The sequence below is a fragment of the Leptinotarsa decemlineata genome, unplaced genomic scaffold (assembly GCF_025532065.1).
Source record: "Leptinotarsa decemlineata unplaced genomic scaffold, Ldec_3_MD MMD2_tig00003557_RagTag_RagTag, whole genome shotgun sequence".
NCBI lineage: Eukaryota > Metazoa > Arthropoda > Insecta > Coleoptera > Chrysomelidae > Leptinotarsa > Leptinotarsa decemlineata.
This window is the reverse complement of record NW_027412590.1, coordinates 797,163-814,873: the sequence shown is the minus strand read 5'-3', so window position 1 is coordinate 814,873 and position 17,711 is coordinate 797,163. Positions and strand designations below refer to the sequence as shown.

The 17,711-nt window shown below is 34.9% G+C and overlaps 1 protein-coding gene across 1 annotated transcript in view; it reads left to right on the top strand.

The window, feature by feature from the left end:
* Positions 1–16,677, top strand: part of LOC111512315 (alkaline phosphatase) — a 952,023-nt gene extending 935,346 nt beyond the window's left edge. The window contains exons 9-10 of the mRNA XM_074178167.1: positions 14,643–14,870; positions 16,374–16,677. Coding sequence (XP_074034268.1) covers positions 14,643–14,870; positions 16,374–16,645 — 500 coding nt within the window. The 3' untranslated portion in view covers positions 16,646–16,677. The remainder of the gene's footprint in view (positions 1–14,642; positions 14,871–16,373) is intronic.
* Positions 16,678–17,711: the final 1,034 nt, after the last annotated feature.

Sequence of the window (17,711 nt, the reverse complement as noted above, 5' to 3'; positions counted from 1 at the left end):
TTCAAGACCGATTCAATATGTGTTTTCATTTATAAATTTGAGGGTTAAAAAAGTCATAATACAAAATGTCAAATTTTTCTTCTCATATTTCAAGGCAGATGACATAATCGCTCAGAGATAAATCCAGTAAACCAGAAAAGATAGTCTTGCGCTTGATCACTGATAAGCTTGTCTTTGACTTTCGTGACTGGAATGAAATGGGAGACAACATCTGTTCAACCTTGAACGAAATCTGAAGTAATGTCAAAAATCAATAATTAAATGTTATATTCTCCCCAATTGAGGAGACAAATTGATTGAAATTCATTCTTTTCTTTCAACTTGAATATATTTATTTTTTTGACATTAATATTGCTTTTTTTATTTTAGAAAATTATAATTTTGTTTCGAATTGGAAAATGCATATTTAATCATATGCATTTTGGGGGCCGGTAATGTTGCGTCTTTATTTGTAATTTTCTGTTTTTATTACTATTATTATTGTTGGCATGGAGCGACTTCTAAGGGCGCATGCTCAAAACTCAATTGAAGTATGCTTATCTATCTAAACCAAAAATAATAGCGATTCACGTAGCGTACTTAGCATGAGATCGTAGGTAGGTCACTATTCTTCTGGTTTAGATAGATAAGCATACTTCAATTGAGTTTTGAGCATGCGCCCTTAGAAGTCGCTCCATGCCAACAATAATAATAGTAATAAAAACAGAAAATTACAAATAAAGACGCAACATTACCGGCCCCCAAAATGCATATGATTAAATATGCATTTTCCAATTCGAAACAAAATTATAATTTTCTAAAATAAAAAAGCAATATTAATGTCAAAAAAATAAATATATTCAAGTTGAAAGAAAAGAATGAATTTCAATCAATTTGTCTCCTCAATTGGTAGAGGACACAATTTGACCAAAGGTCGTGTTAATGTACCATTTTTTGTTTTGACCACAGCAACACGGGAAATTCCGTCACTACCCGGTTTCAAAGTAGTGATTCGACCTAAAGTCCACTGGAGTGGGGGCGTAACATCTTTTATCAAAACTAATGTACCCGGTGCAACCGGAGTCATCGGTTTAATCCACTTGCTACGTTGATGTAATGTATGCAAATACTCAATTTTCCATCGACGCCAGAAATCTTGATGGATTCGTTGGAGTAATTGCCAGCGCGATAAACGGTTCAAAGGAGTTGACGTGAGATCGGAGTCAGGAACGGCAGACAGGGGTTCTAAAGTTAAAAAATGGCCGGGAGTTAGAACTGAAATATCATTAGGATCTGAACTTGAAGGTGTTAATGGACGGGAGTTCAATAATGATTCAATTTGAACCAGCACCGTATAAAGTTCTTCATATGTCAGAACCTGTTCTCCGATTGTTTTATTCAAATGACTCTTCACTGATTTGATTCCCGCTTCCCAAATACCTCCGAAGTGCGGTGCTAAAGGGGGGTTGAAGTGAAATTCAATATTCTCAGAGGACGCGGCCTTTTGTAAAAGTTTAAGTTGACTACAAGCTCCAATGAAATTTGTTCCGCAATCACTGCTTATCGAAGAACATCGTCCTCGACGAGCTACAAAACGGCGAAGAGCTGCTAAAAATGCGTCACTCGAAAGATCTGAAGCGAGTTCGATGTGAATCGCCTTTGTAGCGAGACATACAAATAGACATATGTATGCCTTGATAGTTTTTGATCCCCTACGTTTATTCATAGTGATAAAAAGTGGACCGCCATAATCCACACCAACGTTAGAAAACGGCTTAATTTGTGAAATGCGTGGTAGAGGAAGATTCCCCATGGGAGGTTGTAATGATACAGGGTGCGTCTTCCAACATGCCATGCATCGAGACAAAATTTTGCGAATTACGCGTTTTGATGCCAAAATCCAATATTGTTGAGATAGTAAGAATTGTACAGTTCGTATTCCTGCATGGAAATACTTTTTATGAAAATGTTCAATAATTAAATAAGTGAAATCTGAGTTACTAGGTAAAAGGAGCGGATGTTTCTTATCGTAAGATAGGTTAGAATTTGTTAATCTACCTCCCACTCTGAGAAGTCCCTCATTGTCTATAAATATATTCAATTTTTTGAGCGGCTTCGAAAAATCATGTGATTCAATTTCTTTTGAGAATGTTAGTTGTTGAGTATGTTTAACAAGAAGTTTCGTTGCGTTTTGAAGCTCTTTAGAGGAAAGAGAACCAGACAATTTGCTTCTCGGATTTTTCGAATTGAAAATGAATCGTTGGCAATATGCTAAAATTCGTTGTAATTTTCCGAATGATGATATATCTTTTAATATTTCGCTCAAATAGTGTGATCGATTTACTAATAATAAACCAAGTTTGCGTTCCTCTTCATGCGTGGTATACATTTTCAAATCTGACTTGTGCCACTCATTCTGAAAATTTTGCAAAAAAGTGGGTCCTTGAAACCATAGACGATGATTTAGCAACTCAGATGGAAGAAGGCCACGAGATGCTATATCAGCAGGATTCTCGTTCGAATCAACATGATGCCATAATTCAGGCGACACTTTATCCTGAATATATGTGACTCTATTACTCACAAAAGTTTTCCATCTGTGTGGAGAAGCTTTAATCCATGCAAGAGTAATTTCCGAATCTGTCCATGCCCAAATAGAACTGAATTTAAGTTTACCTTGATATACACTAAGGACAAATGACATTAAAGAAGAGAGGAGTACAGCAGCACACAACTCCAGACATGGAATAGATATGCGCTTGAGCGGGGCAATTTTAGATTTTGCACAGACAAAATATAGCTTCGATTTCTGATTTTGTATTTCACGAAAATAAATGACAGCAGCATAACCTTTTTCGGAAGCGTCACAAAAACCATGTAGTTCACATTCTAAATGAATATTGTGTAATAATCTGCGGGGTAATTGAATTCCTGACAGTGAATTCAATTCTTCTTTATAGCGTGACCAATATTGAATAATTCGTTCATTGGGAGTTTCGTCCCAGTCCAAACCTGAAACCCATAACTGTAGAATAAGATATTTTGTTGAAAACGTTATAGGGGCAAGAATTCCCAATGGATCGAATACACGAGCAAGTTCGAACAGTAAATTTCGCTTCGTGCAGAGTCTATTCAATACTTCAACTGAAAATGAAAAGTTATCTTCAGAACAATTCCAAAATAATCCTAAAATTTTATGGAGGTTTTCTTGGCATTGATCAAAAGAAATTGGAGATGTGTCTAAATATGATTTTGGTAAATGAGACAGTAGGGAAGGCTCATTGCTCGACCACTTACGTAGATCGAAGCCTCCTTTCTTCAATAGAGTTATCAACTCTTTTTGAAGACGTAAAGCACCTTCAAACGTCGCATGACCTGTTACGATGTCATCAATATAACAATCGGACAACAAAGAAGCAGATGCGAGCGGAAAATTGGCACCATCTTCAGCCACCAATTGCTGAATAGTTTTCAGTGACAGATATGGCGAGGCTGAAATTCCATAAGTAAGGGTGCGCAGTCTATAATCTTGAAGAGGTTCAGATGGCGAGAAACGCCATATAATGCGTTGATAATCTTGATGATCGGGAGTGATTAAAATCATCCTGTACATTTTTTGCACGTCTGCACATAGGGTATATTTATGTATGCGAAAATTTAACAGGATAGTGACAATATCACGTTGTAATTTGGGACCAGTTAATAAATAATTATTGAGTGATAATTCATTTGGATCACGGGCAGACGCATTGAACACTACTCTCAACTTTGTTGTTGAACTTTGAGGTTTAATTACGCAATGGTGCGGTATATAATAACTTTTCATTGGTACTTTGTTTTCCGAAATTAATTCCATGTGATTGAGGTCTAAGTATTCTCGCATAAATGAACAATAATCTTTATATATATGTGGTTGTTTCTGTAAACGTTTTTCAAGGGCTAAAAAACTCCTGATTGCAAGACATCTACTTCGGGAAAATACAGGGGGTGAGTCTCGAAAAGGTAATGAAACAATGAAGCGCCCAGACTGATCCCTTGTAGTTGACATTTTACATAAATCTTCAACCAGCTTATCTTCTAGTGATAAACAGGTTACATCAGGAACAGATTCAAGCTCCCAAAATTTTTTAATATTGTTTTCTAGAGATGTACAATTGATCTTACAAAAAAATGAATTTAGTGAAGGCGAAGCGTCACAGTTGAATTGACCCATTACAATATAACCAAATACTGTTTCCAAAGCGTACGGTTCCCCATTTCCACCCTTCAAATGATTTCCTAACAAAATTTTTGGAAATATATCTGCGCCTAATAGAAGATCAATTTGACCTGGACAGTTAAAGTTAGGATCTGCCAACTCAATATTGGAGATATGTGGCCATTTTTGAATAGAAATATTGGTGGAGGAAAGTTTTTCGCATATTTTTGGTAAAATAACAGCATCAGTTGTAAATACAGGTGAAGTTTTTCTATATGGTTTGATACACAATGTTACCCCACCTGAACTAGTAACAGTTTTAGTTTCACCTAATCCTTGCACAGCCAAAGACAAATGATATTTTGGTAAGCCTAAATTGTTGAAAGCTTTCTGAGTAATGAATGTACTTTGACTGCCTGGGTCTGATAAAGCACGAAAATTGTGATAATTTCCTCGATTACTCAAAATTCCAACGCGTGTTGTTGCTAACATTACCACTGAATTGCGTTTCGTAAATCCACACCCACAGTTGACAGTAGCAACTTCTTGAGCAGCAGGCGTGTTGCCAACAGTAGAATTAGATGTAGATGTTTGGGTTTGAGGCGTTGATGAAGTTGATTTTTCCATCAAACATAACAAAGAATGATGTCTTCTATTACACCACCGACAACAGACATTTGACTTGCAGGTCCGAATATCATGCATATTGCTCAGACAATTGAAACATCGATGTAACGATTTACAAAGATTATAGCGATCTTTAACAGTTTTCTCAAGAAAGTTAGGGCAGGTATATAGTAAATGTTTGCTCTGGCAAAGTGGACACTGATTATTTGAAATGCGTTTTTCAGTTTTAGCAAAAAATGAAGCATTTTTTGAAAAATTACCTTTACCTTTAGAGCGGAAATTCATACTTGACTTATTACTGGTATCTGAACTTTTATTTGATTTTGAAGTGGATGAAAAAGCTGAAGCTTCAATGGCGGTACATTGTTTATCCAAAAAACTATATAAATCCATGTATTTTGGAATAGACGTAGAACAATGAATTCGCTCAAAATCTCTCATCATTTCTGGATTAATACGCTTAATCAACATTTGAACCAAAATAAAACTCCACTCATCAATAGGAAGACCCATCTTCCTCAACTCGGATAAATTTTCTGAAAAAACATCCAACAGATGTCGAAACGAAATTGGATTTTCACAATCAACTTCTGGACAATTTTCTAACTCATTCCAGTGAGCCGTAGCTCTGAATTTTTCATTAGTATATTTCTTCACAAGACTTGCATATGCAGTTGCATAACTGGGTCCTTCTAAAGGATGCATCTTTACTAATGCTAAAGGAGGTCCGTCTAAACACGATACTAAATAATTGATTTTTTCAGAATCATTCAGTGATCCGTTATTATGAACCGTATTGTTGAAAAGATCAATAAACAATGGAAATTCCTTGTAATCACCAGAAAATGTCCTAAGTTCCATTTTAGGTAACCTTATGCGCGAATTATCGGAAATTGAATTCGTATTTTCAACAGTCTGATTCAATTGTAAACTATTTTCAAATAGATCTGCGTATATTGTGCGAATATCATAATATGATTCTAAAAATGTTTCCTTTGAAGTATTTTCCTGATCCAGCTCAAAGTTTGGATCGCTAGATAAACTAACCAAAATATTATTATGGTGTTTCATGAATTCATCTCTGAGAGTTTCTATCTCAGCATATCTAATTTTGAACAAAGTATGTTGAGATTTATTAGTTTTTGCCAAATTTGCGATTCCCTGCAATGAATAAATTTCGTTAAGTGCGCTAGTCCGCCAAGCCTTGTACCTTTTCAATTTATCTGCCATTATTGAACTCTAAGCCAGTACAAATTGTAAACAATCTGAGCGAATGCGATAAAATGAAGAGAAAAACAAATGCTTTTTTTATAGATTCACTGTTCGTGATAAAGAAACAACTGACACCTGATGTGTTTGTATACTGCGATATCCCCACTACGATCTCTCAACTCTCCTTTGCGCCTGACTGAATGAATGGAATGGAACTGTGAGCGTTATCAAAACAAAAAAATGTATTGATAAAAAAAAATATATTTTCAAACCAATCTCGGTTCGATGGACCAATGTCGCGTCTTCGAATACTTAAAAAATAATAAAAATGAAAACAAGAGTGGACTGTATGAATTGTGGCATAAAGCGAATTCACCGAATTCCTAGCACAAATCCCTGCTTCTGAAAGGGCCCTTTCTTGGAGTGTTCTTTCTTCAACTTCACTGGATTGTACAACAAAACGGGAAGTTAAAATGAGTTACCAAACAGTCGAAGATGACAAAGAGTCTGGAGCACACACGGCGAAATAAGTAATTAGCAAAAATAATAGCGATTCACGTAGCGTACTTAGCATGAGATCGTAGGTAGGTCACTATTCTTCTGGTTTAGATAGATAAGCATACTTCAATTGAGTTTTGAGCATGCGCCCTTAGAAGTCGCTCCATGCCAACAATAATAATAGTAATAAAAACAGAAAATTACAAATAAAGACGCAACACTACATTATACAATTTTCTCAGAGTAATATAATTGCAAGATATTTGCATTTTACGTTAGATATTACCTATTCCTTCGAAAACATCTAGAAGCGTCATATTCGGTGATTAACTGGGCTCTTCCGGTTTGCAAAATTGTCAGATTGGAATGTATTTTCGAGTAATATCAAGTTTTGGAAAGATGAGGTTCCTCTTTACTATGACCAGCTGGTTTTAAAGTGGCTAGATAACAATTATCTAAACTAGTTTCACGTGGTTCCTCAAAATAACCTGGTGCATCAACAGATGTGACATCTTTAGATTTTCCTGGGTATTAGTGAAATTTCAAATGTATGTTACACAACCACAGTCTACTCCAAAGCTCATGGTTGGAATACGAGGCGCTTTCTCGAGTAGCATTTGTTTCTCGAGTAGCATTTGTTTGCGAATCATTATATCTAATATGAAACTGCTCGGGAATATCAAATTAGATTTGAAAAAAATATGTAGTTAATTGAAATATTCACCAAACGAGCTATCATAAAACCCTCTTCCTGTTTGAAAGGCAAAAGAATGATAGTGCTCTCTCGACGACGGGTGATGCAACACAAATAGTATCAAAAATTATATCAATTCACGTTCCGTTAAAAGTTGAAAAGGAGAGGGGGAACTATTCACGTCCGCACTTATGAACTCCACACAATATCAATGAGAAATTATGATAAATATCTCAACTTATTTCAATAAGATACACAAGGTGAAATATATTCTGAAATTGTTGCTGTGATGCATTATTTTTCTTGTTACTGTGAGATAATTATGTATAAGAGCTTATACCTACAAATCTGAAATGGAATTTTATTCATGAGTGGATGCTGTAAGTCTTCAACTGTTGACTGCACAGTTGAAAAAGGAATATGGTAACAAAAAAGTCAATCAATGTGCTTTGTTATGCAACCCTGTTTTGCAAGACATATGATGGCTCAGTTGGCGGCGAGGTGAGTGAAACTGACTTCAAATGGAGAAAGTCTTGAGTCTGGAGTGAATTGATAATTTGATACATTCAATTATATTAACACATATGTCCACACAATAAAGAGAATTGTTAGACGTTAAATGCTCAAGGCACGCATGTGAGATCGCTTCCTATAATTGAAACATATACTCCAAAAATAACTACTTCCTAACCGATACTAACCAGACTTTTTGACAGCAGTCAGCTTAAAATTCATTGCTGGTCACTTTCGAAACAGAATGGTTAAGTTAGTTGTGTAAAGTATTATTGGATGAGCCAATAGCTCAATTATTTTTAAACAGAAAACTCTAAATCACATATTGTGACCATATATTCACGAATATTCATTCTTATAGCAATTAATTTGAATATTGAAGTTATAGGCTTCTACTCAAAAGTCACTTTCGAAGTCTGCTGCCGTCAGTTAGGAGAACCCCTACCATTTCATTATTTACAATGAATTTCTTTACTATCCTTCACTCTAGTGTATTATCATCCACATCCTCATTCTGTTTGTATTTATGATATTTTTCAAATGAATGAAAAAGAGGTCGGAGTCCTTCGGACTACAATAAAAGCAACTTCAGCTGAAAAGAATTTGTGAAAATCGAATTTCAATAACAGAAACAAGTCGCCTTTCTAAATTGTTGGTTTCAAGTTCAACTGAGTCGTTTGTAGGTTTAAGTTGAGTATACCAGTTTCTTCCATCCTTCTTGATAATTTCCCTAAGAAACCTATTTCAACCTAGATAGGTCATTGTTTTTAAATAAGGCAGTTATTCATGAACGGAATCTGCCAAGTTTTGAGAAGTACCTAGTGCCAGGTAAAATGCTGTAGGAATCATATGATTCTACTCATTCAGTTATGTAAAATTCAACATAGTATTTCATTTTATAACTATAAAATCTATTTGTTTCGAGGATTTTCTATTTTGTAATAACTTACAAATGACCGTAGTACCTTCAACAATCACCTCTTCTTATATACAAAATTGAAATCTGTCACTACCCCCAGGACAAAATCATAGGTATTTTGAAGTTTCGTTCACAAATTTCTCATATCTGACCGGTTTTTTCGTATTACCACAATAGTGGTTATCTTAAAATCTACAAGCTACATTTCTGATTACTATTGGAATACAAATCAAAAAAGAGTGTTTTATAAATTTTCCTGATATTGAATTATGTAAACATAAGCACCTCAGTGATCATCTCAGTTTACAATTTTTTTGGAGATGAAAATACATTTCGATCTACAAAACAATATGATTTCACTCAACAATAGATGCCACTCCGTCCATGAATCACCAAAATTGTGAAATGAATTATCTCACTTTGACAACTGATGATAGTCGAGAGATTTCGTGTTATCTGAGGGGATGGTGTGCAATCTCCAAATGGAGAATTCTCATTCTTGAGTACAAGCTTTTATTCAGGTATCCATATAAAAAAATTCTACACACAGTTCAGAAATAATTGGAAACAGAATAAAACATTATGAACAATTAAGAGTAACTATCGTTTGAGTAGAACTGAAAAACTAATTACTGAAAAACTAATTGTTAAATGTAAAAAGTTCTACCTCAGGTGTGTGGCGTGCAAAATTGGAATATAAATGGGATAATACACCCCTTCTATGAGCCAGACACTAAATGAAAGAAAAAAAAACCCTTCCAAAACATTTACGTCCATTCAAACATTGAATAACAATACCGTTTTTTCTTGAGTATGAGCTAGTGCGGTACCCATCTTGCAGAGAGCTCTCTCATGTCCAAATTTTCAGATAAAATACGATGTATCGCCCTTTATGAAATGCCTACTAAGTCTGCTAGCTCGCATACTTTCAGTCGACGATCATTCAGTACCGCTTTGTGCAATTTCTTCACCGTTTCTCGTCACCTCATTTGGTCCACCACTGCGATGCTCGTTTTGGCAGCTTGCACGGCTCTTTTAAACTCTACTACCCAATATTTCACTGTTGTAAACGAAAGAGCAGACTCAGCCAGAGTAGAAACCGGTTCAGTTTTTATATTTTTTGGGCTGAAGCCTTTCAAATTGAAGTATTGTACCACAGTACGATGACCAATTTTCCCCATTTTCACAAATTCATCGGAAAGGTCCCTATTGATGGCTGTCAAACAAACATCAAACAACACAACGTCTTCGAACTTCGAACGTCTAGATTGTGTAATTTCTAAGGCAGTTATATTTTTCAAACAACTAACGCCATCTCTAGGTCACGCCTGTTAATTTTTCCAATGTAGTCACTTATGAGTTAGTTGATACATCAGGCTCCAAAATTCAAGAAAAATACTATCACATTCTTCCATTCTTGAAGGCGGTTCTTCTCCACAATTCCTATAAAGGTCCTGAGTTGTTAATTGGGATAGCGCTATCGATAAAATCAATCAGGATCAATTAAGAAACAATCTGAAAAACCCTGTGAGAGGTATCTGCTCTATGCACCAAGAGAATTTTTTCAATTTGTGGCTTCACAAGGGAACATTCCCATTTATTTCAAGCTGATTGTGGGACACTGTTCGTTCTACGTATGTATGACATTTTTCTCGTGGATATACCAGAGTTAGATGACACAGATTCTTTGAAAGAAATTTTCATATCTATTTCATCATTTGATAAATCAAGAAAGTGACGGTGATTGTTTTTATAGTCACCTACTCTACCTGTATATAAAATTACGTAAAACTCATAAAAAATACATATTTTTATTGGGAGTTATATCTTTGAAATATCACGTCTGGATGGCATGTTTGCATTCATTTCATTACCGAATAGTGGTACCTAATTTCCAAGAAATTTCGGTACCGGCAAAATGAATTTCAGAGTTGTTGAATACGAGCGAAGTCCTGAAAAGCATGTATATTTATTTTCATTTTACAGAACATCGTGACGAAAATTAAAACCATAATCTCTCTTAATTAGGTGCTGTTGTGTCATATTCAGAATGAAATTCTCTTTGCTGTTTCTAAGGATCTCTGTTTCGAAATATCATCTTGAAGAGAAACAAAACAACTGGATTAAATATTTCATCATTCAATTGAAGCCAATCACTAATGCAAATAAATTAAAAACCTCATATTTTTCATTCTTCCACTCTCATATTAGTTATGGTGTACAACTTTGGGGAAATTCATGTCATTCAATTCAAATATTTAGGATGCAAAAGAAGGCATTGAGAGTGCTGGCTAATATTGGATACAGGGATCACTGTCAAAATTATTTTGAAAAACTCAGAATTATGCTATTGCCAATTCTATTTCTTTATTACGTTTTGATTGAAATCCATTTGAAAAAACAATCCTTGGCGAAACAATGTCATATCCACGAACATAACACACGAAACGCTCATCACATCAGAATAAATCGATTTCGTCTTCACTTGTCGCAAAAAAATTCTATAGAATACTTTCTGTACAATATTTTGCCCCAAGATTTTGAAGAACTCAGTCTGAACACATACAACAGAAAATTGAAAAATTATTTGTTGAGGCATTGCTTCTATTCTGTCGATGACTTCTGAACACATTTTTGTGGTAACATAGAAGTCACTACTTCTTTCTGATTTTCATAGTTTTTACATATGTGATTGTTGTGTAAATTTCAACTTGTAAATGTTGTGTGAATGTTAACTTGTAAACTTTGAATGTAAAGCCAAAAATGACTTGCTAAAAACATATTTCATTATGTAACGTGAAAAAAAATAAATAAAAATAAAAAAATGGAGATATAGATTTCTCACTTCAACAAATAAACCCACTAATTTAGTATTTAAGTAATTTTAAATTGATGGTATGATGGGTTCTTCAATGAATTTCAGTAACTTTAAGTTATCCAAACTTGGCTCACCAGAAGAGTTTTTCTGATATTTCTCCAACAATGCATCAGCCAGTGTTTCAACATCGATACCTGAAACAAAATGTACAATAATGTTCATTATCATAATTTGAAAGTGACACAATGAAATTGAAATAAAAATCGAATAGAAATTTTTCTCATAGGTTCTTCATGAACATTTACAACTTTTTATCGCTTGGAGAGCAACTTGCACTCACTGAAAAATACTATGTTTTCAGTTTTTTGGCGCACCTGTCTGTATCAGGTACCGCTCCGTTTCCTTTTGAAATAGAGTGATGGATATTATGAAAATAATTGATACAAAAGAGTGTGTCATTCACTTACTTTTCTCTACTGAACATACACAACTGAAATCTCTCTAGTTGAAACATGTACTTAGTCAAACCAACAAATCTCACACAGCAATTCTCCTCGGACCTAAAATGGGATATAGTAGGTTAGGCACCATGACTTTACTATCGATACTATTGCAGTTTACTCACTTTGCTTAAAGAATGAATATGCACCTCTACTGTTTGGAAATGCAAAAGCAAACTATTCACTGTACTGCAAATTGGACAACCCCAAACTATAAATGGTACACTGAACATGAGAGAATTATATTTTGATACTAACACCAAACCTGTCGCGAACCTGGCATGTCAACGGCCATGTTAAATCAAATGTCGATTTCAACGCAAAGCTGCCAAGCATTAAGGGGCAGCCGTTTTAACAGAGCTTCCACTGTCGCGCGCTACACTTTAATTGACCAATGAGAAAGGCTTACTCCAATACTTTACTTCCCCATTTCTCTGTTTCTAGGATTTATCGCTTTGTAGTTGAATAATATCAAATACAAAAAGACAAATACGATGAGAATAAACCGATCTATTGATGCAATAGGTTCATTTATTGGATCATTCAAATTTTTGTTGTCGTTTGCAACAGTTTATCAGAATCTTTGCGTTGAGTTCAAAAACTGGTTACCACTATTAGGGTTATATACATTAGGTTATGCATTCGATTAAAATCTTAAAATTTTTTGTTTTCAATGATGTTGAATTATTTGAATAGGATAATTCAAAATTCCAGTATACACCGTATAGAATATTCCAAAATATACCGTGGGAATTTATTCTGAAAATATACCATATGGTATATTCGATCGGCAATAGTCTCAGAACATTCACGGGAGAATAATTGATTTATAGACATTCTATGCACATTCTTTCGGGAATAATTCTGACATACTAATTCATGCATATTTGAGGAATATTCTAAAGGCATGTATATATTCCAAGAATATTCTATGAATATTTGGAATATATACGTTTATTTTATGACAAAGAGGGAATATTCCATGAATATCTGGTGCTGTGTGGGGAGTTGCATGCAGATAATGTACCGTGGGATAGTTTATTTTAAATATTTTCGAATAAAAGTCAGCTATAGCACATATCAACCTTTTATGTGGTAGCCAATATATGCAAAAAAAACTAGCCATAACTACAATTGAATTGGATACTTCTTAACAATGCACATTTTAGAATATCCGTCAAATTCTCATGAGAGTCGATACAATTTTCGTTTTGAGTATTTTATAGAGATGAACTTTTTTCAACACTCAGTGAAATGGACGAAAGTTTTCAAGATAAGATTAACTTGACGCAACGTGTGAGCCATTACGCGTAGCGTCTAGTGTAAGACCAACGGAAATGATCCGTGGCAGCATAGGTGTGGTCGTCGTTGACGGCTGTGTTAGTTTTGTGAATTTTTCTATGGATAACATAATTCGATTCTCGGAGCTATCCGTTACCCAGTGCAGTTATCATATTATTTCAGTTACTGTATTTTCCAAGCTGAAATATAAATAACTAGCTGTTGGCCGTGACTTCGCCGGCGTAGTTTGTCACATTCAGTTTCGTGACAGGCCATTTTGAACAAATAGTCACAATATTCTTTTTCAACCCAAAATTTCAGGTTTCCAACTTCAAAACTGACGTAATTCAATACAATCTTTGAACTTCTATTTTATTCCCTTGGGGGTAGAAATTCCTGATTAGAGATAATCAGGAATCAAGAAAGAGCTTGATGCTTATTTACGCTTCACAAAGTACCTACCTGCATATTTCAAGATTCTAGGTCCAGTAGATTCGGCTATACATCAATATAAGGGTGTCAGTAAATCAATAGGTACTCATTTACACAATACTAGCTGTTCCCCGCTGTCTTAATCGCTTCACCGTATCAACCTACCCTATGTGTTATTCCTGGTCATGATCTACCTATATATCAACTCACATTTGAATCCGTTTAGTTATTTAGACGTGAAAAAGAAAATAAATATAAATACATACATAACATTCATCCATCCTCACAAACTTCACGTATTTATAATATTAAGATTATCAATATATTTCATTCTGATCCTTTCAGTTTGTTGCTGATGGTATTCAATATTGTATAGGTGGGTACCTATTGATTGACTGACACCCTTATATTATTGTACAGCCGAAGCTACTGGACCTAGAATCTCGAGATGCACAAGTAGGTTCTTTGTATAGAGCGTTAATAAGCATCAAAAAAGGGAATCAGGATGTTTCACCCCCAAGAGGGAAAAATAGGGGTTTGAAGATTGAATGTCATCAGTTTTGAAGTTGAAAATCTGAAGTTTTGGGTTGATAGGAAAATGTTGTAACTATTTGTTCAAAATGGTCTATCACGACCACGTTGGCGAAGCCGTGGGAAAAACTAGTCATTTCTATAATTTGAACTCATGAATGTTACTTATAATTCTCACCGAAATTCGATCCATTTGATCCGTTTTTCCCTTTCAAGCTACGGGTTCGCGGAGGCAGACATATCGATTTGGACTACACTACATGAAATATTCTCTCACAGCCATATGTCTGCAGTATTTTCATGTAGCCAGCTTATTGACCATAGACTATCAACTCGACATTTAGAAATCAACTGAACATTTTAGAAATATCAAAATGAGTATCTCAAATTTCAATTCGATGCTCTCTGATAACCTGATACAATTATTACATTTTCTATAGGTCCTGACAGCAAAGTCTCCGATGTGGACGGTCAACCGTACACTACGATTCTGTACGGAAACGGTCCTGGATTCGCGAATCCTAGAATCGTCCCGATGAACACGACGTCAGCTGCAGAGGATAGAAATCAAGTGCACGGCTCAGCAGTTCCGCGTCAATGGGCTACTCATGGAGGAGAAGATGTTCCGGTTTATGCTCTCGGACCATTAGCTACTACACTTTTCACAGGCAAGATTATTTCATTTACTTTCTCTTCATGGATCATTTTCTTTCCCGAATTAATCATTGCCAGTCACTGCTGATGAAGAAATTAAATTCTAACTTGTGAATTTCTGATTTTTATCTGATAATTCATCAGATCAAAACCGATGCGATCTTATCAAGCAGTAGTCAGATCGTGAATAATGCGACGTTCGGCAGCTGAATAAAAACTATAAACCAGAACAGTTACTTGAAAAATGATAATTTGAATGAAGTATTGAAACTATTCTCAACTTTTTTGATTGTGGCTCTGAAATATGGAGTCGAAAAAAATGTATTCCAATTATTTATATGAAGTTTTTTCTTTTTCATCACAGCAGATAATTCTCAGTGAAAAAATGCTCGGGACAAAAAATTCTTTTTTTAGAATCATCTCGCCAAATCAAATTTCATACAAAAGTTTTTCTAGTTTCGGCATTTCATGTATTTTCCTCTTTGATCGCCGTAGATACTCGTAGAAAAATATATACTATATCGGAAGTAATAAAGAAAAAAGTAATACAAATGATGAAAGTATGAAAAAATAACAACAAAAAATTATTGGCGCTCCGGGGCAACTTGATTGATTCCAGTGGCGCATTCGTTTTTTCAGCTGCAGGAAAACTCGGAAAAACCTGCAGCACCACATCACCTGAATATCTTGATCTGTCTCCAAAGGCTCCAATAAATCTAAGGTATCACTAGAATATTTAGTGACACGACTATTCTCAAATCTATACCAGTCCGTTTCGTCTTCGACCAATGCGTAATAATGACCAGATTCAACGCCAGAACTACAATGAATTATGACGGCATTCAACAGTTTCGAACCTTCGTAAGAGGTTGGCGCTTCCGTCAGAAGTTGAGTCATGTTTGAAAATCATCAGTGTTATTATTAGTTTGGCTGGTGCCCCAGCTATACTTGTCTTATGATAGTCAGTTAGTTTGGCGCATGTTTGGCAATACAGTTAATCATCACCCGTTAAAAGTTACATTTTCAGATGATTTAACAAAAAGCTTTGCAACGGACTGGTTATCAGTCATATAAGGAAACGCAAGTTGAAGTTCCAGAAAGTCACATACGTTGACAAGTGAGGATTTTTTCAGTAAATACGTAAATTATAGGTAATTTATGAATTTATGAACAGTATTCTGCAGGATTAAAAACTCCTTGTAATGACTTTCTTGACCTATTGATGAATTTTTGAAATAACTGAATGAGGTCACCCATTATTTGTTTTTTGTTTTATCAAATAACTAGATTTGATTGTGAAGAAATATAGATTAATATCTGAAAGATCCAATAATTTTAGGTTTTTTTCATTATTATTATCATTTTTTACTTCATCATTGAAATATTTTTAATATTACGCCTGGATTTTACATTTCATTGCTTCTTAATTCGCAAAGTATCCAGTTATAACTACCGGATAATACGTTAGATATTCAATAAAATAATTTTGGAATTCTGAATATATGAAATATTTTCAGGAACATTCGATCAAAGCTACATTCCTCATGCCATCGCCTATAGTGCGTGTTTGGGAGAACATCGCCTGAGATGTCAAGGATTGGATAACTACACAATGCCTCCAATGAATTGTGGCTCTGCAGAAGTGTCTAGTGTGGCGGCTGCCGGACAACCAATAGTCATCGCCAGTAGCGTAATGGCAGACGATAGCCAGAGATCCAAGTCGTCGACCACTTCAATATCATCTTCTATTTTCATTGTTACTATGAACGTTGTACTTGTAGAATACTGAACTTACATTTCTATAAAGTGTATGTTGATGAGGATTGATCTCTGATTAATAAGTTCGAGAAGTCAAGTCAAAACCACATCGAATTTTTCTGTTCGATTATCACGATAACTTTATATTATGAAATGAAACAAGTTTATGAGAAGGAACTGAAAATCTTACAAAGACAATGAAATAATAACTGACTGGAATAAAAACCATTTTTTCATTCACGAGATTTCCAGATCATTTTGTATCTTCAGAATCCTTTCAGCTTCGGAAAAAACTCAAAAGTTTTTTAACGCCATTTTAGAAAGCTATATGACACATTTACCCAGATAAATTTGAGTTAATATCGAGTCCCAAAGTTGAACTAAACGTTTCTTAATCTCACAAAATACAGGGCTTGAACTTGCATCCGGTAGACCAGACAAACGTATTGAACGATTTTTCCTCGTTTTAATATTATGAATGATTGGATTGATAGTTTTTTATTCACGTTACAGAAGAAGCAATTCGAATTGTGAAAGACAAAATGGTTGCATGACTGTCATTGTGGTGAACCTCTTTTTAGTACATGACCTTATTTTTAGACAATCTATATTTCTATCATAACATTACCTGATCATGACTGTACAGGGATTACGGAATTTTGGTAGGGTTGTTCAGTCATCAACAGATGAAAATTTCAGATGCGTATACAAGGCGGTGCATAAAGAGGGTCCCAGTAAATTTATAAAAATATTTGTATTCTATAGGAAACATTGATGAAAGGGCAGTGGCGTGAACCATATACAGGCTGATCTGAATTGAGTGCACACCATCGGTAATTTTTTCATATTTGAAGAAGTAGTTCCAATCGGAAAATTCGTATCCCTTCAAATACAAGGGGCAATGAAAATCAATTCAGGTATTTCCAATCTTACAGAAATCGAACGTGGAAACCGTCGATGAGAGACGTATAAGAAACTAAATATTTTGAAATGAAATCTCTCCCAACTACCTAAAGAGAAGGTTCTGTTGAACGTCTTTCGAAAAACAACTACTCCGGCTGATCCCACGCTGGATACTCAGTCACCAAAGCCTACTG